The 27,243-nt window shown below is 40.5% G+C and overlaps 1 protein-coding gene across 1 annotated transcript; it reads right to left on the bottom strand.

Annotated features, from left to right (window-relative positions):
- On the bottom strand, positions 1-24,885 carry DGKE (diacylglycerol kinase epsilon). Its single transcript, XM_036033700.1, has 12 exons — positions 24,628-24,885; positions 23,596-24,068; positions 15,218-15,377; positions 12,647-12,766; positions 9,821-9,964; positions 9,365-9,522; positions 8,928-8,979; positions 6,559-6,672; positions 5,468-5,539; positions 4,223-4,350; positions 3,891-4,002; positions 1-3,328 (listed from the first exon to the last, which is right to left on the bottom strand). Exons 2-12 carry the CDS (start codon positions 24,048-24,050, stop codon positions 3,149-3,151), a joined length of 1,695 nt encoding a protein of 564 aa, XP_035889593.1. The 5' UTR covers positions 24,051-24,068; positions 24,628-24,885; the 3' UTR covers positions 1-3,148.
- Between the last annotated feature and the right edge of the window lie 2,358 nt (positions 24,886-27,243).

Raw genomic sequence — 27,243 nt, forward strand, 5'->3', positions numbered from 1 at the left:
ATGCTGGTGGTATTAATTTTTATAGTGCAAAAAGTATTTTATAATTTTAGAGTCACTATATTTTATAACTCTAAGTAGGCAAACAGATTTCAAAAAGGGAAGATTAATCATGTATCTGAGAGAGCTAAAAAAAGTAGATAAAGAATTTAGAGTCTAAAATTGTTACAGATATGGGCTCTATTAAGTCTTCACAGGTAATTGTTGCCGAGAACCTAAAATACACCTAAGGTCGTTTGGTGTTACCAGGAGACAATGTGTCTTTTAAAACAGAAGTCAGTCTGATTTCTATTAAACATAAGAAAACATGTAATTTATCACCATTAAATACTTATATAAGGGATCCTAAGAGCTTCCATGGATTGGTATTTTGGCCACTAAGTTTACTGGGAGTTAGGATGTCCAAGAGGGGGACAGTGAGAGATGAAAGAGCTCAACACAGGCGTGGAGCTGTGGTTTACTTCAGATATTTCTTCCTGAGGATATAGAAGCTATTATTTGACAAAATTAAGACAGTTTCAAGTGGATCAGGAAACTCTTGTGGGAAATTAGCTTTTGGAAAGTGAAGAATCCCCAGTAACATAAACAATTGCTACCCTAATATACAACTTGTGAATTGTAATCACGTAAAACAAAACACATGCCTATACGTGTATTTGAAATGCTGGGTAAATGTGCCAAAAAAGTGAATTTTGCTAAAATAAGATGTTTTATAATTACGGTGGTATGAAATAACTTTCCTAAATAAATATTAATTCTGAATGAGTGAATAAGGGAACAGAAAAACTTCATGGCAAGTCAGGGAAAAAACCTCATTGATTATGAAAACTGAAAAACCAATTTGTTTAAATCAGTGACGGTTGTATATAAACCTGTTTTTAAATCCAGTGTAACAGTATGATTAGAATACAGTTTTAACAATTAAAAAAAAGTATATAGTTATTTTGATTATTTTAATTCTGATATCCCAAAGTAACGCTGTACTTTGATTGTATAATTAGCACTAAGAATTATCTAATAGATAAAATATAGTCTAAAGCAAAGTGAACTTGACAGTATACAGGGGTTGGCAAAAGTAGGTGTGCAGTTTGTACGGAAAATACGATTAATAACATAATAACACAAGAATAAACTGCGCACTTGCAACTGTAAACCGGCTTTTGTGCACTTGTATTTGTAGAAGGCGATACCTGTAACAATTCTGACCACGAGTTAAAGAATAAAACTCATTATACTCAAAACATAATCAACCCACAGAAGAAAATCTACAAAACTCTCCCATTACCACAATACATGTGAACAAGGTGAAAACAGGTCTGCTCACAAAAATCTTTCAGTCTGAGAATTTAGCACTTCCTGTTGAGATTGGGAAGATGTTAATTTAAGCAACATAAATGTGTTTTACCTAATGTACTGACTATTGTATACAGCACTAGGTGGTTCCTGGGCCGGAAGGTGACTAAAATTTAAGTTCATAGCAATTCATGGATGGCAGATTCGTATAGCAGATCCTTAAGGAGGGCTAATGTTGTTTGGGGGGATACGTTTTAATGCTGCAGAGACTAATGCTGTGAAAGACCCCCAAGCACACAGGCAGGCCCCTGGGCAGAGAAACGCCGGGCTGCGGGCCCAATGGGTCTGCCCAGCCAGGGGCCCAGAGGGAGCAGGCCAGCTAACAACAGAAGAGCACCCTGTAATGGGCAGCTATGAGACTAGGCCTTCAATAATTTTGCTTTTAAATTATATTTTATTGATCATGCTATTACAGTTGTCTCAATTCCTTCCGCCCTAAGTTTTTGGCAATTGAGGGTCAAATAAAACAATGAAACAAAACTTTTAGTTATCTAAAAGTAGTCTGCCAGTATTTTCACTGCCCCCACCACCCTTTTAAATTGAGGAGTATTTATTTATGAAGAATGAGAATATCTGACAGGAGAATTAACTTATGGGTTTTAATTAGTTAGGCAATAGGCTACATTTCTATCTGACTGTGACTAGAATTTATGTGATCAATTTAAATTATTAAAATAAAGCCATATATTGTAAACACTAAACATAGGTTGCCACAATAAGGAAATAAATAAGTAAAAAAATATATCTCATCTTAAAATAAATACAATATTAACATTTTCGCGGAGGATTCTGTCACTTCCCCAAGGGGAGGCTCTGTTAAGTGTTTTGGCTATAAAAGACTACTGTATTCAAACTACTGTAAGATCACTGAAATTTTAAAACTTATCAACTATTTTTGAACTGTTTTCAAACAATATGAATAGTAAACTTCCTTTAGTACACTTTTTGAATTGCTGATATTGTCCTTTAATGAAAAGAAAGTTGGTGAACTGTCCAGCTTCGAACCTATAACCTTCAATCCACAGTGTTCCAAGTGTTAACTTTTCCCAGTGCACCTGTGTGGTTCTCCTTTGGCCACCCTGCATTATACACAAGATGCTCAATTTCAGCAGCTCAACATGGTCGCAACCAGGGTTAATCAAACAACTTTCGGGGTCCGAAAATGCTCCTAAAATAAAAATTATGACACAAACGTTAAATATCATCTTTTACATTTCTCCTTTCAGGCTTTCTTGGAAATAAGTTATTTATGGACCCGCTTGGTGCTGGGCTATAGGAAACCTTCAGAGGTGTGCTGCAGGAAGGGGCCCTGCACTGGCCATGCTGGCTGGAAACCAGCCATCTCCTTCCAAAGCAGCAAGTTAACTTTTTAAATGTTGCAATGTCACCACATTGAAAATTAAGATGGGAGTGGTTTCCACCCACACCTCGCCAGGTGTGTGACGTGCTCAGCAGACGCGTGGTTCAGGAGTAAGGAGGTGTGGGGCTGCCTTCAGTGAGCCTCGCTCTCCAGCACAAAGCCACGGAAACAGCACTTCACCTCCATGTAAAGTTCGGTGGCTTTTTAAAACGAGCATTATATGATCCACGTGTTTTGTTAAACCAAAACCCCTGCAAAACAGGCCTAGAAACAACTGGATGTTTGGCTGGTTTTGGAATGCTATTTACAGAAAAGCATATTCATTATACTACTGGTGACATGAAGACTAAATAGCTGATAGAGAATTTCTGCTTTCGGATGAATATGCATTTACGTGTTTGTGAGGATTCCATTCTAAGCATTCATTTCCTCATCCAGCTACTCAGTTTCCTTTATGTCCTCTTGATCTGAAGCACTAGAGACGTCATCATCCGTTTGTTCTCCAGAGAAATACAACATCAGCGCGTGTGTCTTGTGAGTTATGGTGACCGTGCAGGGCCCTTGGGCCCAGGGCTCCCCGTCCACCTGCATCGGCATCATCGAGCACTTCAAGATCAGCTGCCATTAGGGAACAAAGAATTGGAAAGGAGTCAGTCCCAACACAGTTCAGGAAGGTCTTCCCTCACTATCTCAGCCATAGTCTTTTAACCCTCCTTAGGGACATTTCTTAGCATTTCATTCTGAGAAAATTAGTCTGTGTTTATTTTTATTCCTTGATTGTTCCTGGGAGGGGTGTCTAACCTTTTGGCATCTCTGGGCCACACGTTAAATATATAAACACTAATGAAAACTGATGAACAACAACAAAAAAAAGAGGTTTTAGGTAAATTTACAATTTTGTGTTGGGCTGCATCCATAGCCATCCTGGGCCACATGCAGCCCTTGGGCTGGACACCCCTGGAAGGATTCTCTTCCACTGAACACTTTGTTTCTTCATGTGGACAGAGGGTCATACTTCCTGTTTCTTGCCCATCCTACTCAAGCCCTTGGGGAGGGTGATCGACAGCATGGATTGTAAACTTCTGTTTGGGGAAAACTACCATGCATATGTTTTCTCCTGCAGATCAACGGCTTAGAAATGGACTGGGGCAGATTGGCCTGCCAGAGCCCTTCCACCTACCCGCACTGTATGTGCTTGTCCTATTCGGAAAGGGTTTGCCAGTTTCACCTGGATCTGAGCACAGTGGAAGGACCCATATACTCCAACGACTTCCAGTAAACCGTCGTCATGCCTGAAATTAGAAAAAGAAAGTGTGGCTTGTACAATGCAGTAAAATCAAATCAACCACATCGGGACAATTATTTTAATATGGCTAGATGTCAACTTATTAAATATTTATATTAACAAGGTATACAAAAAAACGGAAATCTGAGGGAAAGAAGTCCATGAAGAACAACAGACTGCTCAAAAGCAGCAAACGGCGACATAAAACAGATCGCAAATGTACCTACCTGGCTAGGGGGTAAGTCTCGTCTCCCATCCCTTCCCACAGTCTGCAGCCGCCGCCCCAGTATCCAATGTTCAGAACTATAATACCTTCCAAATTAGGCAGTTCTACTCGCTCACCATCCAGTTCTAGCTTTAAAAAAACCCAAGCAGTTAGTTACTACAGGGAATGTGATTTATAGACGTATCCACATAAAATTCATGTTCCTTTTCTTAGCACAGAACAATTTTCACTGACTTTTTTACTTAGCCGATTCTTACTTAATTTTCAGATTCCAGCTTGTCACTTCTTCTGGAAAGACTTCCTTGTCACAGTCACTGTCCCTAGACACTTCCTCCAGCCCCTGGGTTTGTGTATCTTACTTGTCCCTGTAAGCCAGCAGGCTTTCCTTATCACTTCTCATACTGTATTGTGATATGGTTTAAATGCCGTTCTTCTCTCTAGACTACAACTTAGAACAATTTAACACTGTATCCCCAGTACCTAAAGGTCTGGCATTTTGTAGGTGGCTTCACAAATATTTTTGTATAAATAAAATATCAAAGAAAAAAGTCCTGCCTGCCCTGCTTTATTGTCCCAATGCTATCAAAGCCCAAGACAAAGGAAATATGATAAAGCAGAAGGAAAGTTTTTTCACAGAAAATCTTGCCATTCCCTCTGTGCTGTGCCTGCAAAGGCTGAGCTCTCCCCTTTGTGCTTATCTTACTAGTTCTAGGTTTCTCTGCATGAATGTCTTTGTTGGTGGTATTAACCACTACAGATTCTTTTTAGAAGCGAAGCAAGGAATATGCTCGTATATAAGACTTTGCTGTATTATGATGTCAGGGATATACCAATCAGCAATCATTAATATCCTGTTTTTACTGCTCATATATTTTTGTTTTTTAAGAGAGGGCTATCACCACCATACTATGAATTAAACTTTGGGTTTAAACTTCCTCCTGAGTCCACGATGAGTCAGGCACTGTATTAGGTAACCTCACATCAGTCATCATCTATGAATGGAAACTGTTGATCACAGAGTCAGACAGACTCTGGAGTTACATAAAATCGAGGTTCAAATCCTGATTATGTGTGTGTTTGGGCAAATCACTTAGTTTAGTGGGGTATTGTGTATAAAAGCAGTTAGTAAAGTGTCTAGGCACAGTAAATATTCCATATATGTTAGCAAAATATGTTAATAGAAAATTTGGCATTTTTGCTTAAAAATGTTCACAATCCAGAGACCACCTAAACTTTAAAAGCTTACCTCAACTTTTTTATTCAAATCTTTACACTCTTGCACTAAGCAATCTTTGGTTCCATAGAACAAATAAACAGCCTGTGAGAAATGAACAGAAAATATGACATTAAAGCAATCCAACAAGCCCTGTAAGCAAGAGGTGGGCTCTGCACCAAAGCCCCTGACATGAAGCCGAGTCATGGCCCCTTAGAGCACTCTGGGCCCTGTTGGGAGGAAGAGGCGCCATTACTTTTGAGTTTAGCTTGTTTTTCAGGGAGAATATGGGAGAGGGGTGGTTTGTGCCTAAAAGGTGTTTTCTCCCACTTTGACCAAAAAAAAAAGGTACATTTTATTAAAGTTAGAAAATTCCACCTTTTTCTAAAACTTCAGATTACTTAATACAGATAAATCTAGTGAACATTTCATAATTACTCTTGAATATTAAAAGGTTGATGGAAGCACTGAGAATGTTAATTACCAATTGTATAAACAGCAATACTTATTGTATTACTACACATATTAATTAAAAAACCCTGTAAATTTGAAGTAGTTGAAAAACAGAACCAGGAACAAAACTGTTTTGCATTTTTTGTTCACATCCTATTGCTTCATTGCCAACAGTCATTAAAAAAAATTCCGTAACAAAACTTCCACCAAAGGAATCAAAGAAACCAGAGCGATACCTTTGATTAAAAGCAGGGGTGAACAAACTGCCCCTTTTCTTGCCTTACCTGCCTTTTCAAGTTTTTTTGCATCAATGAAATTTATTTTTCTATTAACGACTTTCCAAAACTGTGTCCTGCCTCAAATTTCTTTGCATTATCAGCTGCCATTTCAGTAAGATAAGCTATTGCATATTCTACTAGTTGCCCTCTGAGCGAAATGTGCTGTAAAACATTCCAACTTTAAATTTAAAAAAACTTTGCCACAGTTATAAAATACTTTAGTAAAATACACTTAAGGATCTAATTTGACAGTCTTACACAAAATAGAGCAGGTCAATGTTTCCACAAGTTAGTTCTAGCTGAAGCTACTTGAAAGGGTGCTAGATATAACGGAATTACTGATTTTTACTGTACCTTCGGCATAAGCAGGAAATGTTATTTTATCCAACACACCTTATTAAGAATTCTGCTAGAAAACAGAGATGGTGCCTTCTCACGATGAGCATGAAAATTGAGAGCCATGAGGGCATCTGGTCCAACAGAAAAGTAGTTGTTCATTGTGAATTCCTGCGGAAGAGGTTAAGAATGAGCCCCAGATTATGCTTCAGTCTAAGCCTGTGCTGTGTACTCAGTATGTACATCTTAGTCTTTATGTTCTTTATGAAAATTTAATACTTTCTGTGTCTATTCTTCACATAGGGCTATTTTATGTTAGCCAGTGACATATTAAGAAATAAAGCTTCAGTTCAAGGCTGATAGTTATAGATACGATTTTCCCTTTCCATTTCTGTTCAACATGCTACATCTCTGATCTTATCTAGAACGGCTCTACTTAGTGCCCAGGCTTTGTACTCCTGTGCTCCTGTTACGTTTGCGTCTATCAGTCCCAACCCAGGCTCTCAGGACCCTCTTAGTTTATCTGACCTTCCAGCCCAGCCTGGATTCCTCAGTCTGTATCCAGCTCTGTCTTGTTCCTGAGCAATAAGCCTGAATTATGCTCAAAATATAACTCATTTTCTTCCTATTCAAATCTTAAGCTCGATTTTTTTTAGATTTTATTTACTTATTTTTAGAGAAGGGAAGGGAGTGAAATATCAATATGTGGTTGCCTCTCACGCACCCTCCACTGGGGACCTGGCCCACCACCCAGCCCTAACTGGGAATTGTGCCCTAACTGGGAATTGAACTGGCGACCCTTTGGTTTGCAGGCTAGCGCTCAACCACTGAACCGCACCAGTGGGGGCTGACACTCTATTTTTCTTATCTTAGTTAACGTCATGTCCATACATGTAGTCATAAAAACTAGAAATTTGGTAGTAATACGCATGTATTTTCTCTCTTCCCCTAATACCAATCAGGTGCCAAAGCTGGATCAATTGTACCTCTATGATGTCTCTGAATTGCCCTCACCCAAACATTCCCCTTGTTTTGTCCTTGTGTAGGGTTCTACACTGTTTTCACACTATCTCCAGAGCACCTCTTGTTCCTCCCACTTTCCTGAACTTTGTTAAAGAAAAAACAATGATGGTAAATCTCTAGAACGTAGTCAATTTTCTGACATTCTTCCCCTGAAAATGTGATGTTTGATTCTGAAACACATACCAGGGCATACATGGTTCCCAACTGTACTAAGTAGGTAACAGGCTGAAATCCTAACACATTCATCTTCCAGCTTTCCTCAGGCTGTGGTCTTTGGGTCAGCAATCTATGCCTGAACAGCTACTAAAGCTTCACTTGATTTCTGTCTGAGGCTCTCTGAGTTCTTCTACATATAGCAATCACGGGATCTGAGCAGCTTCTTAAGAACTGCATCTCCCGTGTCAAAACCAAGACTATGCTTGTCTAAAGTGGCGGGAAATCCCACTATGGTTTGATTTACTTCAGCAGCTGCATCCTGTATCAGGCACTCCTGGACCAAAATGCGAATTGCCTTAAGCATTACTAGGTAATCATCGTGGCCTGAATCTGAAGGTCAGTCAAGGCCATTATACCAACCTTAAAATCAGGATTGTTTATATCCAAATTGATCAATGGCTCTGCATTTTTAGCTGTATTGTTGGTGTTTTTTCTATTATTGGGTTTTCGTCTAACAGCTAAACCAAGAAGCTAGTCAATTCCTTCTTGTTGATCTTGAATTTTGAAAGGACAGTTAACATCTGTAAGATACTTTTCAAAGAGCTTGGGCCAGTCACTGCTATGGATGTTTCTTAAATTACTTCTGTCTTCAGTCTTGTCGTGTGTGATTTTCTGGTCTTCTAGCCAAACAATGAAACTTTACAATTCTGTTTCACCTTTGCAGTGGAAGCCAGGTTGTGGTAATCCAGGTCCTTAGTGTACATTGGAACATAGTCCTGGCTTCCCGTTCTGGTCCCCTGGGCTCCAGCCAGGAGAGGAAAGGAGAGGTGAGGAGCTATGGGCGGCACAGGCACCAGTGACGTTGTAAGAGCCAGAGCATCTTTTCAAAAGTACAGATCTGTTCTCTTTGTATTATTTGCTACTTTCCTGGAAAGTCTCGATCCTTTGTCTGCTGATCTAAATTGTATTTACAAGGACCAACTCACACCTGACCTCCCCTGAAATCCTTCCAGCCTGACCTACCAAGGCAGCACTGAGCCCCCTTGCACTGGTTCGCCCCACAGCACTCTGCACAGTCCAAGCCAGGAGTTGTGCTCAACTCCCCAGCACCTGGGGCTCTCCTGCTCCACAACCAGCGCCTGGCAGGAAGCACCAGGACCCGTGCCCGCCACAGGCCACGTCTTGCACAGTGGAGGCACTCTACCGTGTTCGCTGAAACTACTCCCAGCTGAAGCCCTGAAACATACCTTGGGTTTTCTCAGGTTGTAGTATCCCTTACTTGTCACTTGAACTTTCCATCTAAAAAACAGAAGTTAAAAAAATTTGTGATTATTTCCAGTTAACTGCCAATTAACTATAATTATTACTAATCAACTCTGGACGCCTGGCGTCCAGAAGGAATAGGTCCTTCTATTATAATAGCATTTGAAAAATAGCACATCTGAGTGAGTATGCAAATTTTGAGATAAATGTTCATCCTAACTTATGACTTCAGTCCTTATATAACAACAAAATATTACAGCAACCAAATAAAACACTGGCATCTATGCATAAGTGCAACTAACATAGTCTTTCATTTTTAAATTACATTTAACTTTATAACTTATATAAGACTTCATTTATAAACCAAACATCATATTTTCCAAGTTCAAAAATCTACTTTTTGGGAGGAGGTGTAACTTAACTGTCCAGCTTAATTCCATCTGCTTCCATCACATTTCTCAAGACCTGTGTGACTGGGATTTCTCCCGCATAACCTGTGCCCCAGCCCAGCGTATTGGACAGATCGTTGCCTGTTCCCAGAGGCAGGACCGCGACTTGTGGGATGTATTTTTCTTGTCCCTAGAACATGAAAGAGAGAGCTTAGATTTTTCTCTCCCAGCTACTTGTAGGGTAATAAAATTTGGTGAAACTGAGAGGCCAAAGCAATAAAGATACAAATATAACAACTGTACACTATTTTGCTCACGTTTATGCTAATCGCTTAATTATAATACTCTGAATTGGAAATGACTTCTCATATTCATCTGTACAATATAACCAGAATAAAAATATTATATAATTATCTGAGAAGTGCTTCTGTGGAAGGCAACTATCAGCCTAACGTTTGACTTATAACGTAGGTCTTAGAGGTTGGTACCTTGATTTTCATTTCGTCAACCGCGTCCAGGACCCAGCCCACAGTCCCATCCCCTCCGCAAACAAGTACTCGAGCTGAGTAGTATGGAAGAAGAGTACAGAGTTGCAGGGCTTTGATCGGGGGGGTTTTAGTTACATCAAAAACCTAGAGATGGGAGAAGAAACAAGTATGTTTATCCCACACTCCCCTCCATTTGTGAGCATGACTCTCTTTAGAGGAGTGCAGACATGGCTCAGTACCAAGACTGGAGATAGTGCATTTATCTTGAGCAATATGCCAGACTCTAGGCCGGACTTTTCTTTTTCTTCACATCCTTTTTACTTAAAAAAAAAAATTATTTTCCACTTACAGTTGGCATACATTATATTAGTTTCAACATAGTGATTAGACATTTACATAGCTTACAAAGTGATAATCCGGATTAGTGCTCACCTCACACCACACGTTTATTACAATATTATTGACTATATTTCCTCCGCTGTGCTTTACATCCCATGACTATTCTGTAAATACCAGCTGGTACTTCTTAATCCCTTCTCCTTCTTTATCCAGTTGCCCAACCCACTTCCCATCTGGCAACCATCAATTTGTTCTCTGTATCTATGAGTTTGTTTCTGTTTAGTTTGTTTATTTTGTCTTTTAGATTCCACATATAAGTGAAATCATATGGCATTTGTCTTTCTCTAACTTATTTCATTTAGGATAATACTCTCTAGGTCCATCCATGTTGTCAAAAATGGTAAAATTTCATTCTTTTCTGTGGCCAACTCACATTCCATTGTATATATGTGCCATTTCTCCTTTATTCATTTATCTATTGATGAGCACTTAGGTTGCTTCCGTATTTGGTTATTGTAAATAATGCTGCAATGGACATATGGATGCATATGTCTTTTCAAATTAGTGTTTTGGGTTTCTTCAGCTAAATACTCAGAAGTGGAATTATGCCAGACTCGTTATATTCATTGTGGCTCAGACCGACACTGACCAGACAAATCACAAGTGAGCCTCACTGTACTGACCAGGAAACCGAGGCACAGGAAGCTTAAATAACTTGCCTACGCCTCCCCAATAATTAAGGGCTGCCACACAAATGCAGCCCTGCAGTCTGTGTATTATACAACTCTCCCTCCTTCCTGTTTACATAAAGCCAGAATGTGCGAGGTACACTTTTGACAACAATGCAAAGATCCTTCATATCTATTAATTCTGTATATCATCTAGGAGAGTATTTTAGAAGATGAAAATAGCATGTAAAGGTATTCAATGTGGCATTATTTGTAACTGTACAACCTTAGAGACAAATTTGACCTCCAACAGCAGTAGACTGGGTAAATACATTATGAGATATTCATTTGATTAATTACCTTAGTCAGTACATATATAATTAGGAAGATTATATTGCAACATGGAAAAATTCTTATACCTTTAACTAAAGAAAACAGAATGCAAATCTCCATACTGATTACTGTTATAGTATGTTAACATGTAAAGCATAGACAATTCATGGGAAGAACATGGGCAGATAAAAACATTTTTTTCCCTTGTGGTTGTCTGTGAGTTTTGTAGCTCATGCTGAATGAGTCCCTGGTTTATTTTATGTCACTGGGCAGATCTCATACTCATCTCTTTTTGTCTTTTTTAAAAAATATATTGTTTATACCAGGGGTGTCAAACTCATTTTCACCAGGGACTATATTAGCCTCGCAGTTGCCTTCAAAGGGCTGAAATAATTTTAGGACTGTGTAAATGTAACTACTCCTTAACTGGTAATGAGTTGAAATTACATTCAGCCCTTTGAAGGCAACCTCGAGGCTGATGTGGCCCCCGGTGAAAATGAGTTTGGCACCCCTGGCTTATGCTATTACAGTTGTCCCAATTACCCCCCTTGTCCCCCTCCACCCAGCCTGCCCCCACTTCCATAGTCAGCCCCCACACTGTTGTCCATGTGCGTGGGTCCTTCATCTATGTATTTGATGTATTTTTTTGTGGGAAAACTGCAGGCGATTTTCTCTTTCCTTTTTTATTGCTTGTATAATTTCAAGTTGTATAATGTTGAAAGGGAAAAATACAAATTGGAAGGAAAAAAGTCATTGCCTTTCTGATGGTTGCACAATGGGTTGTTCAGTTTTTCAAAGCAGAAGCTGCTAGCATCAAATGTCAATCTTAAAGACGTGATCCTTTTATTCTGATTTTTTAATTGAAGTATAATTTAAAGATAATGAAATCCACCCATTTCAAGTGAACAATTAATGATTTTAGTCAGTGTCCCGAGTTTTACAGCCACCCCATGGTCCAGCTGAGACTTCTAGTTGCCCCAGGGAGGTCCCTCAGTGCGCATGTCCGGTCCCTCTGGTTTCCCAGCCCCCAGCACACTCTCTGTGCCTGCAGATTTGCCCTTTCTGGGAAGATCACATAAATCACATCATACAATATGAGCCCTTTGCATCCGGCTTCTTGGACAGTGGGTTGTTTCTACTTTGTGGCTACAATGCTGCTATGAATATTTGCATAAAAGTCTTTGTGGGACGTATGTTTTCATTTTCCTTGGGGAGATTCCTAAAAATGGGATTGCTGAGTTGTATGGTAAAGATAGGTTTAATTTTTCAGAAACTGCCAAATTGTTATCTAATGTTGCTGCACCATTTTATATCCTCACCATGACCTCCTCTTTCTCAATATATCCAAATGGCTTAATACTTTCATAATTATTACTCTGTCCTATAATCAGGCAATTACTGGTTTAAAGCATGAATAACCATTACAACCTAGGAAAAGCTAAAATGAAAAGATTAATATAGAAAGGAAGGTTTTCTCTTTAGTTACCTGGACTGGGTTTAAAAGAATCCTGAATTCTCCCAACAGTCCTTCCCCCATGTTCGTTCCACTGCGAGAATTGGCCAGGATTATTAACGGAGTCCATTGCTTTCCAAGCTTAGAGGCTAGCTGAAAAAGCAAAAAGGGTTAAATATCACAAAAGTGGTGAGCGATAAATTTTTCATTGCTTGGTAACAAGAGTGCTGTAATTTGCTGAGAGAAAAACTATTATCCCAGTACCATCAATACAATATGAAAATCAACGAGCTCTAAGAATGGAAAGGAACCTTAGAGATGAACTAATTTAACTTAAACTTAAAGCCTAATTCTCTTCTACATCATTCTAGATAAGTCCTCCAGTGTATGCTTGGATACTCATGCGAGAAGGAACTCACTAAAAAGGCAGCCCATTCCACTGCTTAATCAGATTATTTGAAAGTTTTGACTTTAATTGAGTTAAAAATCTGTCTTTCAATAACATTTATTCATTGTTCTAGTTTTGTGTTGGGAACCGCCCTGCCTGGTATCAGAAGCTGTAACCCCCACCAAGGCTAAGGCTGAGGGAACGACCTTGGACCATAAGCCAGTAAGGAGACAAAAGCTTATCTCCCTGGCAGGAGCACTGCTTCTGCTCCTTTTACTTCACCCTGCCCGGCCCCCAATGCTTGGTCGGCTAGCCAATGACGGGTAAGATTCTCCAAGGGGGGAATGATCTAAGACAGGCACAATCACATGGGAAGCCCCCAAGGAAGGATTTGTGGCTACAGCAAAAGGGGGTGATGGACCCTCTCCCCTCAGCTTTGACAAAGCTCGAGTCCTCATTGTCTGTGAGAAAATCTCCTTATCTCTTGGTTGCCATACTTCCCTTGCTCCACCTAAGCCTGAAACAATGACAGGGTGGTGCCGCCCTGTGTTGGAAAGGGTGGGTTCCCCAGTGATCAGGCCTAAGAAAGAATATGTAAAATCCTGTGAAACCTGCTTTGTTTAGAATGCTCTCAGTTGAATGATAAGGGTCCAAGGAAGAAGTAAATTTGTTCCTCAAAGTTTTACAGCTCTTTGACCATGAATCAAAATAGGCCTTCTTGTTATCTATTGTTTGATCCTTACTTCCTAGCAATGAGTAATGAGCTTTACCTGAATTCTTATGCAAATGAAACCAATAAAAAGCCTCTCCAGTGGGGGAACCAGGCGCTCCCCACTAGAAAGAGTGGCCATTCCATCCCTACTTCTCCACAGGACCTGGTTGTCTCTGTGTCTCTTTTTCTCATGTGTCGACAAGCCATCTGCAGTGTTCTGCGGTCACTGCCGGTCGGTGATCGCATCAGTTTTGCTTTCTGAAGCAACTAAAAATGATTTCATTTGTTTTTCCACATAACTGCTGTGCTTAAACACCTGAAGCATAATATCTTTTATTGACTAATAAAAGATACATTTTCCCAGATATTACATTACATACACGTTACATTATTCCTGGGCAATACATTTCAAGTTCTTTCAACCTGGACTGCCCTTTTCTAGGTGTAGTATAATATATTTTCGTTTGCAAGTTGTTTTTAATGGGGTACTCAGAAATAGACTCAAGAATCCAGATTTGTGCAAAGCCAAAGTCAAGTGAAATTAATATTTTTCTAACCTATTTCTTTCCTCTCCCCTTCTCCTTGCGGATGCAAACACTAATGGAGATGTTCGGTGGTTTTTCTCAGTGACTCTCACCCCTGGTGATCTCAGATTGACTTTGGACACACGGGGGCTGTACGAAGACTGTACTTTCAGGGATCATTTCTATAGTTCAGTACATAGGGGCCGTACATTTAAAAATATGTTTCACAACATAAAACGCAATGTTTAAAAATTTAAAAATGCTTCTTTCTTTTGCAGGAATATTGACAATGATGTCATTTAAGATATAAAATCCTACATTGGAGAAGACACAATTTAGTTTTAAAATAGTTCAACTTATTTTGTCACATTAAAATAGAAAATGTAAATTTTTATAGTTATTCCTTAAGAGCTACATAAAAACTGAGAGAGACACGCATATAAACTTTCAGACACAAACATACTGCAAAGTGTTGCCAATAGTTTCAGTGTTCCACATTATTTGTGGGATCATGTCATGTGCAATGTAAGTACATCTCTAGGCTCCCTATGTAAAATGGCAAATGGAAAAATTCTTCTAGAACAAAGTGTGAGGAAAATGTTTTCTTTTCACTGGCAATCATTATGAATCCCAGACCTGGTTGTTCTTTAGAATTATCTGAGGACCTCAAGAAAGTATGGGTTCCTGGGATCTACCCACTAAATCAGATATGGTGATGAAGGTGGATTTAGGAACCGGTACTTTTACAAAGCTCTGAAGCGATTCAGAAGTAGGCAGTGATTTAGAAACCACTAATATAACATTTCCACTTTCCTTTTAGACATGAGAGAACTCAAGAGCCAAAGTTTGTGGCACATCTCTGGGACCTGGGTGCAGTTTTATGTTTCCCATAATGATTCGACTTACATACACACTGCTGTAATTGACTTAAATAACTTTCTGGAAAATCAATTATATAAGAACAAATAAACTCTGATTACCATTGCATAATCTGTTTTTTTGTCCTTACGCATCTGATTAATAGAGGTTAAATAACTTGGTGGAATGATGAGGTTTCTGAATTCTCCAAAGTCACACTTCTCATTCCTTAAGGTACTTTTCATGCACTCGTCGTGGACCGTTGTCTGACACCAAATGCACCTGAGGGACGGAGAAACAGAGATCACAGTAACTTCAAACCATAATCTTACCGATCTGCAGACCAACTGTTTTTGTCAAAAAAAATCAAGTAATTTCATCACTATTGAGCATAAAATGCGGCAAATAAAAGATTTGTAATTGTATGTGCACACTGAAAATAGAGCAATAAAGTCTGACCATACTTGGCAGGTTCACAGTGGTTCTTATGGCCTAGAGCCCCCAAGATCCCTTCAGAGTGTCTTTGAGGTTACAATCATTTTAGTAATAATAAGGTGCTATTTTACCCTCATTCTCTCAAAAGTGTACAGTGAAGTTTTCCAGAAGCTGTTGGACATGCACGGTATCAATAACCTGAATGCAGAAATGGATAGGGGAAACTTGCTCACTTCAAGCCAAAGAAATGTACCAAAAATTTAAAACAAACATCACACTTCTCATTGGATTTCCATTTATTTTATTTTGATAAAAATACAATATTTATGTTACCATGATCAATCTTTTTTCTTTTTTAAAAGTATTTCATTTATTTATTTTTAGGGAGAAGGGAAGGGCTGGAGAAAGAGAGGGAGAGCAACAACAGTGTGTGGTTGCTGCTCATGGACCCCCTACTGGGGACCTGGCCTGCAACCCAGGCATGTGCCCTGACTGGGAATCCAATTGGCTACCCTTTGGTTCATAGGCCTGTGCTCAATCCACGGAGCCACACCAGCTAGGGCACCATGATCAATCTTTAAAAACAAGTATTTAGCCCTGGATGGTGTGGCTCCATGGACTGAGTGCCGGCCTGAAACCAAGGGGTCTTTGGTTCGATTCCCAGTCAGGGCAAAGGCCTGGGTTGCAGGCCAGGTCCCCAGTGGGGGCGGGGGGGGGGGGGGGGGGCGTGGCACTATGCGAAAGGTAACCACACATTGATATTTCTGTCCTTTTCTTTCTCCCTCCCTTTACCTCTCCAAAAAATAAATAAGAAAATCTTTAAAAAATCAAACAAGTATTTAAACAAGTGCTGTTTTAATTTATAACATTGTACATACCAATAGATATAATCCACATAAACAGAAGCTAACCTACAACAATAGTTCTGTGTATTATTTATTTGTGCTTTGGCTGGATTAAGTTCATGAGGCCTGAAGCTTTACTGCTTCAGTGCCCCACTGGCCTGGGTGCTCAGAGTCTAATTCAAAATATTTTCACTTAAATAACCATCTGTGGGTACTAGTAAATACGGCAAAGTAGTTCATTTCTTGGTAGTTAATACAAAGCTAATTGATATATTTGCATGTGAAATACAGACAGAAGGCATGTACAGTCAGATCTGCCTCTGTGTTCGGGGCCGTGGGGGAAACCAGCAGGCAGCAGTGCAGGAAACGGTCCTGGGTTTCTATCATTAATCTGCTCAGTAGTCAACCCTCTCACAGATAAGGCAGCTCTGACTATAGACAGAGGCAGGCCAGCTGGAAATAATGGTCACAGTTAAATGAATTAAAACAAAGACGCTAATTACTCTTTCACCCCAAGATCAACAATCTTGGCTTTCTATTTTAAGGCTGTTTTTTTCTGGCTGGATGTTCAGATTTGTCAAGTAATTATTCCTATTTAATGCTGAAAGAAGAGTTATCTGCATGTTCTGGTAAAGGGAAAACTGTAAAATAACTTGCACGATAACCTTCATTATACCTGCTTTCCAACTATGAGAGACTGCTTATGCAGCTGAAGTGGGGTACCTCCACCCACCGCTCTACTATTAACTTTAAGGAGTATGCCAGTGACCAGAGGGGAGAGGGGAGGGAATCTCAGGGGAAAGGGGGAAGGGTTTACAGGAATGAGTATAAAGGACACATGGACAAAAACTAGGGGGGGTGGAAATGGGAGGGAGGTGGAGACGACTGGGGGGGTGGGCTGGGATGGGGGTAAAAGACAGAAAACTGTACTTGAACAAAAATTAAAATAAAAAAAGTATGTTATCATTGAAAATAATCTGACAGGATGCCCACTGAATCATTTCACAGTAGTTTCCTCTGGGAGGAAAAGTGGGACTGAGGGATGACACCATTCACTTTCCATGCTACTTCTTTTACAAACTGCTTGAGTTTCTAAAAACCTGACTATATTATATTCATGAACTACTTGCATTAATTTTTCAATATTGTAAACTAGATAATATCAGCTTATGCTTGAGAAAGACCTAAAATAAGACTCACCCAGAGACAGTTACTCTTAACTTTTTGATGAACTTACTCTTGGTTTTACAGTGCATAAATGTTTGGTTTTCAGGTTAGGGGTATAACATATATATACCTGGATACCTTTTTTCTTCCCACATTGTATCATGAATATGGACCTATGCCATTAAATAGTTTTTAAAAACATGGTTTGTAAAGAGTGAATAATGTCATATGGATACACCATAATTTATTGAATCCCTTTTCTCCCCCGCCCCCAAACATTTAGATAGTTTATTTTTCTAAATAACATGATGAACAACCTTGAACATAAAGGAGACTGTTTTTCTGGACTCTTAGAAGTTTCTGAATTGCATTTTCCTAGGGTTCTTCATATGTTTGTCCAATATGCTTCTCAGTGTATGAAGGTGTCCATTACATGTAGTACTTGCTCATTATTTTTTCTTTGATAATTTGGTAGACAAAAAAAGTATTTTGCTATTTCCATTTGGCTGTCTTTGACCACCAGGTGAAATTGAATATTTTTTTGGCCTTCTCTGTGAATTGATTCATGCCCTACATTTTAATAAATGCATGCACTTTTTATTTATGTTGGATATCAACCTCTTTCCTGACATAATTATTAGTTTTCTTTTAAAGTTACTTTTTAATGTACTTAAGTTTATTTTGATAGATCTATATTTCCCTTTGTGATTTATTTAAATGCTTTTATGCTGTGAAGACATATACCTCTGCTGCCTGACTTTGTGAATAAACTTTTATTGGAAAATAACTACACCTATTCATTTATGTATTGTCTACGGCTGGTTTTGTAGGGTTAACTTATTATAGACTATATGGTCTGTAAGCCTAAAATAACTTAGTTTTCTCTCTTTACAGAAAAAGTTTGCCTACTTCTGTTCTAGAAGATGATTTGCTATCTTCCCCTGTTTTGGATAATTAATTAAATAAATAAACACACACCAACAGAATAAGAAATATAAAATTTAAGATCAAAGCCAAGACTAAAGCTGACAATGTAATTACCTGCTAAGAGTCAGAAGCTTTCTTTTATGAATCATGGTATGTGGGGGTATGTCTGGAGGGTGGAGTGGGATGTACTGAAGATAGGCCTTATAAATAAAAAGATATCTAACATTTTCTTTTTTTTCTCTTAGTGAAGCAGTTGGCTTTTATTTGGTTTGAAAAGGTTTTTCTTTTCATTTTAAGTATATTTTATTGATTATGCTATCACAGTTGTCCAATTTTTTTCTTCCCTTTATTCTCCTCTGCCCTGCACCCTCCCTCCCTCCCTCCAGCATTCCCCACCAGGTTCATGTCCATGGGTCATGCATATAAGTTCTTTGGCTTCTCCATTTCCTATACTGTTCTTAACCTCCCCCTGTCTATTTTGTACCTACCAATTATGATTCTTATTCCCTGTACCTTTTTCCCTCATTCTCCCTGCTCCCTCTCCCCACTCACTGATAACCCTCTATGTGATCTCCATTTCTGTGATTTTGTTTCTGTTCTAGTTTTTGCTTAGTTTGTTTTTGTTCTTTTTAGGTTCAGTTGTTGATAGTTGTGGGTTTGTTATCATTTTACTGTTCATATTTTTTATCTTCTTTTTCTTGGATAAGTCCCTTTAATATTTCACATAATAAAAGCTTGGTGATGATGAACTCCTTTAACTTGACCTTACCTGGGAAGTACTTTATCTGCCCTTCCATTCTAAATGATAGCTTTGCTGGGTAGAGTATTTTGGATGTAGGTCCTTGCCTTTCATGACTTTGAATACTTCTTTCCAGCCCCTTCTTGCCTGTAAGATTTCTTTTGAGAAATCAGCTGATAGTCTCATGGGAACTCCTTTGTAGGTAACTGTCTCCTTTCCTCTTGCTGCTTTTCAGATTCTCTCCTTATCTTTAATCTTGGGTAATGTAATTATGATGTGTCTTGGTGTGTTCTTCCTTGGGTCCAACTTCTTTGGGACTCTCTGAGCTTCCTGGATTTGCATGTTTAATTCCTTTGCCAGACTGGGGAAGTTTTCCTTCATCACTTTTTTCAAATAAGTTTTCAGTTTATTGCCCTTCCTTGTCTCCTTCTGGCACCCCTACGATTCAGACGTTGGAATGTTTAAACTTGTCCCAGAGGTTCCTCAGCCTCTCATTTTTTTTAATTCTTGTTTTTTCATTCTGTTCCAGATGAATTTTTATTTCTTCCTTCTGGTCTAAATGGTTCATTTGAGTCTCAGTTTCCTTCCCTATATCCTTCACTTCTTCCTCTATTTTGCAACTATATTCAACTATTTCTGTGAGTATGCTGATTACCAGTGTTTCGAACTCTGCATCTAATAGGCAGGCTATCTCCTCGTTGCTTAGTTCTTTTTCTTGAGTTTTGATCTGTTCTTTCATTAGGGCCATATTTCTTAGTCTCAGTGCACCTGTTACATTGTAAGGGGCAGAGCCTTAGGTACTCACCAGGGTGGGGCAACCCACTTGGCTGCGTTGTGGTGCTGAATGTAGTGGGAGGAGTCTGAGAGGGAACAATGTCACTTGCTTGGCTCTTGCCCAGCTTCCAGTTACTTCCTTTGCTACCCACAAACAATTTGGGCCCTTCTGGTGCTGATTCCTGGGTGTGTGGGTTTGTGCACATTCTAGGACTCTGTGGATCTCTTGAACAAACTCTCCAGTGAGGCTGGGAGTTTCTCCTGCTGCTTCAACCCCATGCCCCCAGGTTTTTACAGCTAGAGGTTTTGAGGCGTTATTTCCCCGTGCTAGAACCCTGGGTTGTGCTGTCTGTCTCAGTCCCCAGTTGTTCCTCCCAGTTTATCTGCACGCAAATGTGGTATTGCCCTGTCCGTCAGTGGCTGCCTCGCCCACCTGGTCCTCTGCCTTGTAGCTCATCCACCCAGTTGCCTGTTTCTGCTCCCCTACCAGTTTGGATGAATGTTTCTTTTTTAACTCCTTGGTTGTCAGACTTTCATACAGTTTGTTTTTCTGGCAGTTCTGTTGGTTTTCGTTTTTAAATTTGTTGTCCTCCTTTTGGTTGTGCGAGGAGGCAAAGTGTAGCTATCTAAGCTTCTGTCTTGGCCAAAAGTTCCTAACATTTTCTTAATGGGACAGAACACTATAAGGAACAAAGGTTAATTAAAAACCTACAGGAAAATAAGAATCCAGCACAGTGTATGGCACAAAATAGATGCTTACAATGTGAAGACTAATAATGACCGATTGAGTATGAATTTAGTGTCTTTATCACTTATCTGTAGTTTAATGGGGCTGCAGACTTTAAAGTCAGGTATCACCTGTCATTACTGCCCTTTGAAATGCTAACTTGTATGGTCTTTGCAGTTCATTTAAAATCTCAGACTTCCCAAGATTAGGAGTCCCCACAGTGCTTGATAAAAATCCAGAGAGAGCAACAGAGCCATGTGCTGACTGTTTATTAACTGTTTACAACTACTTTTATACAAGAGATGGTATGCAAGCCTACCATACTTACTCTCTTGTTCTTTAAATGTTTGTAGACCCGTGTTCTAATCAGTAAGGATTTCATGTCATACTACATTGCTTCCAGAATAGAACACTTGTCAGTCATTGAAATAATTTCTATATGTAACCACATTATTAAAAATTTCCCTAATAATCTAAAAAAAAAAAAAATTCCAGAGAGAGAGAGAGAGAGAGAGACAGAGAGAGACAGACAGTCTGGTCTGTGGTTAAAAGTTCTAAGTAGATATTTATCTTGTTTCTCTTTGTAAAATATTTCATTCCTACAGAAGGTCATAGCTGACTGTAATCCTAAATAAAATTACTGACTAAAATAAATCAGAACATTACAGAATACGTAATGTGCCCTTTTCTTCTGTGAACAATAAAACTTTCCTAAATTATACAGAGGCAACTTCTACCATGGGTGGAGGGCTCCAGCATGCTTAGAATAAACTGTTCAGTACCAGTAAGAACAAGCTACTAAGAAACAGAGCTCTATCATCACATTCACTGTGCTCAAGGGGACATGGAGGGGACACAAGATTAAGGACAGAAGCTCAGGCTTAAAAAGCTACATAAACATAGCAGTGGTTCTTCAACTTCAGAATTACCTGCAGGCCCTGTTAAACCCAAGATTGCTGGTCCCCAGCCCAAAATTCTGATTCAGTGGGTCTAGTGTTACCAAGAAAAAGAAAAGATGCTCACTTAAATTTGAGTTTCAGATAAACAAATACTTTTTTGATATGTCTCAAATATAGTAAAAAAAAATTATTTTTACTTTGCTAAATCTGACTACCCTAAAATTTGCATTTCTAACAAATTTCTAAGCAACGCTGCTATCGCTGTTGGTTCGGGGGACTTTATTTTGGGAACTACAGAGAAACAGGATATTATGTCATCAAGAAGGAAAAATTGGGGGGCGGGGGTGAGTGGAAGATCAGGCAAAGGTTTCTAGAGGAAAGGGCTCGAAAAAGGAAACCACAACCCACCCGATGTTGCTGGGACATGAAAGATTAATGCAGGTGGTGGCAGGTAAGACGAAAAGGACAGGCAGGGTCTAGAGGGCATGTAGGGCCGTGTCAGGCCTTGGAGTTTATACTGAAAGACCATCAGTGTATGTGAAGGGAGCAACTGAAGGGTTTAAAGCAGAGCAGAGACTCTGATATAAATTTCTAGAAAGATCATTTGGGTGGAGAATCAGAGCACTATATTTATTTGTGAAAGAGAATTTGAAACGCAGTTGAGATACTTATAGAAGCCATTTTCATCTAATTCTACACAGACAAAAGAAGGGAAGGAAATAAGACAATACTCAGTTCATGTCTTCTTTTCAGCTAATCCCAAGCCTTAAAGACTAAAGCTTACCTACTAAGAGGATTATAAAATTTGAAAACATTGGTAACCTAGCTCTCACAGATACCGAAAGGACAACATCTAAATTTATAAGAGAGCAAATAAAAAATGAATGGTCATAAAACTCTGTAGTTATTTAAAATGTATTTTTTGGAAAAGTTTTTTTAAGTCTAAATCTGATGGTTAAAACTATTTAAAATAAGACTTAAAAATAGGTGTGAGTTAGTGCTCACACTAATTAAAGAAATAAGGATTTTTAGATAGAGAAAAAATAAAAAAACAAACAAAGCCACTCGATATCTAGTGCCAGCTTTCTATTTTGGTTCTTAAACATGTTTAGGGGCCATTCTACTCAAAATAAAACACATCACAATGAAGACGTCTAGATTTAAGGCTAAGATAAGACTACATAGCGATTCCTAACCCTGTCCAGTGGATTAGAATTCCTGGATGGATACTTGGTCTGTTTTCTCACTGAATACAATTCTCTCAATTGTAAAATGAGTTAGAACAGCTGATCTTCAAAGCAGCATTCCCTTTTATTACCAATCTCTAACATAACCCTCACCTATTTTCAGACAATATTTAAGAACATAAATATATGTTGTCTGGTGTGAATTTAAAAGCCATTAAAATACTCTTGGCTTTTAGTCACAAAGTCACTTGTTTAAGACGCTATATGTCCTGAAAGACCACTGACAAAAGGAGTATCCCTTTAAGTGTTAAATGTCATTATAGCACCGATACCTATATTTGAAAAAGGTAGTTAAAATGCTGCTTTAGAATGACACTTGTTTTCCTTGTGCAGTCAATACAGCACTGGGGATGAATCAGTTTTGTGATTCTAGGGAAAAGTTAATTTGTCCATACTTCATTTTTTCTTATGTGAAACAGAGATAACAGTAAAAAGAGTTAAACTATAACATAGTGGCCATGAGGTATGCAGCCCTTACACAGACTTCTGGATGAAAGCTGTAGGCCCACAAAACAGCAGACAAAAGGACAGGTTGTCTGAGGAACAAGGCTACATCATCTCAGCATATGACTATTGCAAAGCTGCCCTGTGTGTACAATACCAGGAATGTTTATTAGCTTGTTTTCTGCAAGTGGGCAGTTCAGGCCATTTGCTGAGATTCAAGCAGGCCTCTATACCCACGCCCTGAAATCCTGACTGTTGTGCATTGTGGGACAATCAGTACCCACAGAAGGCCATACCTGTAATCGCAGAGCTTCGGCTGACTGCCGCACTGCTGCTTGCAAACCACACAGTAACTGCACAGGGGGACGTTGCCCCGGATCCAATGGTGAGGCATGCTGTCCAGGGCCCTGCCGTCATTCTTGAGCATGATCTCCTTGCACTGGAAGCGCTTGTCGGCCTTCTTGAGGCAGCCCTCGTCCACACGCAGCCCGCAGCAGTCACAGAAGGCGCCCTGCAAGATGTGCTGCCCGCACACGCAGCAGTAGGTGGGATGGCTGAATAGGTCCGTGTCGCGCCACCCGTGTTTGCTCTTACGGAAGATGTCCCTGCGGTGAAGCTGCCGGCGCGACCGCTGAAGGCTGCACCAGAAGGTGATGAACACGGGCAGCAGCACCGAGCACAGCGTCCATAGGATCAGGTGCCCGTCCGCAAATAGGCCCACGTAGGGCTCCTGCTGCTTCTCCCCTTCCATCTCCAAGGACGATTCCTACTACAGAGACACAGGCGGGTCCACCTCGGGCTCGCCCTGCCCCACCCCCACCTTCCTTTCTTCTTTCAGGGGATACGCGGGGTGCGGCCCGCCCAGGTGGCCGCTCTCTCCAAAGAGAGGAATGCACACACCGTCTTCCCACAGCAGAACCCCAGAGCTTCCTGTTCGCCCCAGACCTGTCGTGCCGAGGGGGCGGTGCCGCGTGTGGTCACGCTCCGTCCCCTCCCTCCTCTGGCCCTGCGGCCTCCTCCTCACCTCGTCTGGCACAGGGTAGGGGGCAGTAAAAATTTACTGCCTGCCCTCTGTGGAAAGCCTGGGGTTCTGGGCGCGATGGCGCACGTGGGATGCGCAGCACCCCGGCTGGCGTCCTTAACCGTTATCGCACGCCCCGCACTCCCCTCCAGGCAGCCGGGTTACCAGATGCATCCAGCCGCTCCGGGCCTGGCTGGGCTCTCGGCTGGGCTCGGCCCCCTGCAGCCCCCACTACCTTCCGGGCCGCACCCGACCCTTCACAAGGCCTCAGAGACCTTCCTCCTCCCCTGCGCCCCTGTGGCCCTACCTCGAGGAGGGGCGGAGGCCCCGTTCCAGGGGGCCAGGCCTGGGGCGCCCTCCCGCCCTGGCGCGGTGGTGAGGTGAAGCTGGATTTCTAGCCTGCCAGGAGCGCCGATGTCAGAGAAGACTCCGAGACAGCCCACAAGCCCTAAGAGGGTGGGTACGCACCCTGGGTGAGGGGGGCGGGGCCTTCTGCGTGAGCAGGGGGGGTCGGGTGGGGCGGGGCAGGGCAGGGTGTGCGATGGACGTGAAGGCTGGCAGGCCTCAGGGGGCGGGGCCTTAGGAAGATGGCGGGGCTAGGTGGTCACCGAGGGCGTGGCTTAGGGAAAACCGATGGGCAGAGCAATAAGAAGGTGGGGCATTGGAGAGGATGGATGGTTGAGCCCTGTAAGTCTGCAGCTGTAGAAAGTTCTAGTATGAATGATTTACAGTATAAATTAAGCTTTCAGTGATCTTAAACCTGCTCTTTTTCTCACTGCTTGGTGGATGTCAGAGCTGGCAGTTTTGAATGTTGGAAAGTAGAAAACTGCAGTTTTGAAACTCTTATATACAAATAAAATGGGACAATCCAAGTCAAAAAATGATAGATGTCACCAGAGCACTTGCTAGTTATTTATTAAATTCGTACTGATAGAAAGCTTATTAAGTGCCAAGCACTGTTAAGGGAACCCCAGCTCTCATAGAGTGCCAGGCCTGTTGAAACAAGAAACATTTGTTAGCCTGTTTATAAAGCCCAGCTTCCACCTCTGCACTTGCCAGGCACCGCCCTGAGTTTATCATGCCCGCTTTACAGATGAGGAAAACCAAAGCATAGACTGGTTGAGAAACATGCTTGATGTCACAAAGCCAGGGAGTGTGGTCGAGACTGGGACCACTTTGTTTTAAACTTGGTCACCCAAGTGACCTTCAATCTAAATTAAGTATCAAAGAGAGACTTTCTTTTATTTTGTTATTCCTATAAGAAACTTGCCCCATAGATCTTGTTAAAATGTAGATTCTGATTCCCCTTCTTGGGGAAGAGGCCTGAGGGTCTGCATTTCTAACAAGTGATGATGGTTTTGCTGGTAAACGGTATAACAGTCGTGATTGTGAAGAGTGAGGGGAAAGTGTGGTGAAATGGGAAAAGGTTAGACGGCATGAGAGGGCCTGGGATCAGGTCCCAGCCCCTCTGTCTTCTTGTGCTTTGTCAGTTCACCTCCCTGGGCCTCTGGTTCCTCGTGGGTAACATGGGAGGATCCAATGAGATCCCTGAAGCTGCTCTTCTGCCCTGGTGGCTTGCACTGTGTATGGAGATGTCATTGTCTTTAATAAAGCCTGGTTGAGGCAGGGCCCTCAAATTAATTTAGATTTGAAAAGGTGACAAGAAAATATAGTTTTAAAAAGTAAGATTAAAAAAAATCCTGTTATAGACATTTGGAAAGTACAGAAAAATAACAAGGAAGAAAAAACAATCATCCATCTCTCACCCCAAAGACAACCTATGTTTGAACACTTGGCCTATTTTCTTTTACTGTTTTCTAAAGAAACTTTGTTTTACCTTTTTTATGCATAGTTTTGGTCATATGGGTGATGTAGTTTCTATCTGGCTATTTTTTCATTTAGCATTACAAAATAAATTTTACATGTTTGTATAAATTTGTATTTAATGGTTGCTTAATATTACATTCTATGACAGTGTCACAGGTGGGCACAAGTAATCAGATTCTTGGTGATTGCAGAGAAAGAACTAAACCGAACACAGAGTTTATAGCAGAGAGAGAGAGAGAGCAGATTTATTAGGCGATAGTACACTCGACAGAACATGGGAGCAGGCCAACTCCAAGCAGAGGTTGACCTCAGGGCCTGGAGGGATTCTATTCTTACAGGGCAGATCTTTCCTGGCTAGTTTTGGTGGGCTTTTATTGCGCATGTAGAAGTAGTTATACTATTTTAAAGCTACTGAGCACGTGGTCTCCCATGATTTTCCTTGATGGGCCACCAGGGAAGGGGGCCACATGATCTTAATTCATTATAATATTCTTATAACGAAGCAGGGGTCCTGTAGCATCTTCTGTGCAGATGCATTGAGGGTTCACCATGATTCAGCTCCTTTCCAGAAAGCAGAAACAACTGGTTTTAGAACAGGGTCTCTGTCCTGTATTGAAGTCCTTTATTTTAGCGCTGGGGCTCCTCCAGAGTTTCCTCCCTCCTGACTATCTCCTGCCTCAACAGCTCACACGTTAGCGTATCCTTACCTCTCTTGTTGGCTATTTGTTTCTAATATGTTGCTATTTTATGTAACTACTGTGTTTATGGTATTCCCCTTAGATTCTCATTTAGCCAAAGGATATAAAAAATGTGAAGCTTATGGAAAAGTTTTTAACAGTAATAGTCTGTTTTTCCTAAGTAAAAATCATCAGGAAAATTTATCAGTATAGGAACAGGTTAATAGATATTACCACATCTGGGGAAAATACTCTTAGTCCACTAAAGGTAATAATGGTAATTATTATTATAGCCAACCTGTGTTGTCTGATCATTAGGCCTTAGGCACTGTGCAAAGTTTATCATCATCATTTTACAAATGAAGAAGACTTGCTTGATGTCACACAGCAAAGAGTCCACTGAGTTGGGGCTTTGAACC

This window comes from Phyllostomus discolor, chromosome 8, assembly GCF_004126475.2.
Source record: "Phyllostomus discolor isolate MPI-MPIP mPhyDis1 chromosome 8, mPhyDis1.pri.v3, whole genome shotgun sequence".
Lineage (NCBI taxonomy): Eukaryota > Metazoa > Chordata > Mammalia > Chiroptera > Phyllostomidae > Phyllostomus > Phyllostomus discolor.

What these genes read in the sequence shown, in the direction of transcription:
- DGKE (XM_036033700.1), bottom strand. Translation starts at nt 24,050, where the DNA reads ATGGAAGGGGAGAAGCAGCAGGAGCCCTACGTGGGCCTATTTGCGGAC. An exon ending in ACAACCTGAGAAAACCCAAG is followed by an intron (nt 6,673 to 8,927) that starts GTATGTTTCAGG and finishes CCTCTTCCGCAG; the next exon opens with GAATTCACAATGAACAACTA. An exon ending in ATTTGAATAAAAAAGTTGAG is followed by an intron (nt 4,351 to 5,467) that starts GTAAGCTTTTAA and finishes GTTTTTTTAAAG; the next exon opens with CTAGAACTGGATGGTGAGCG.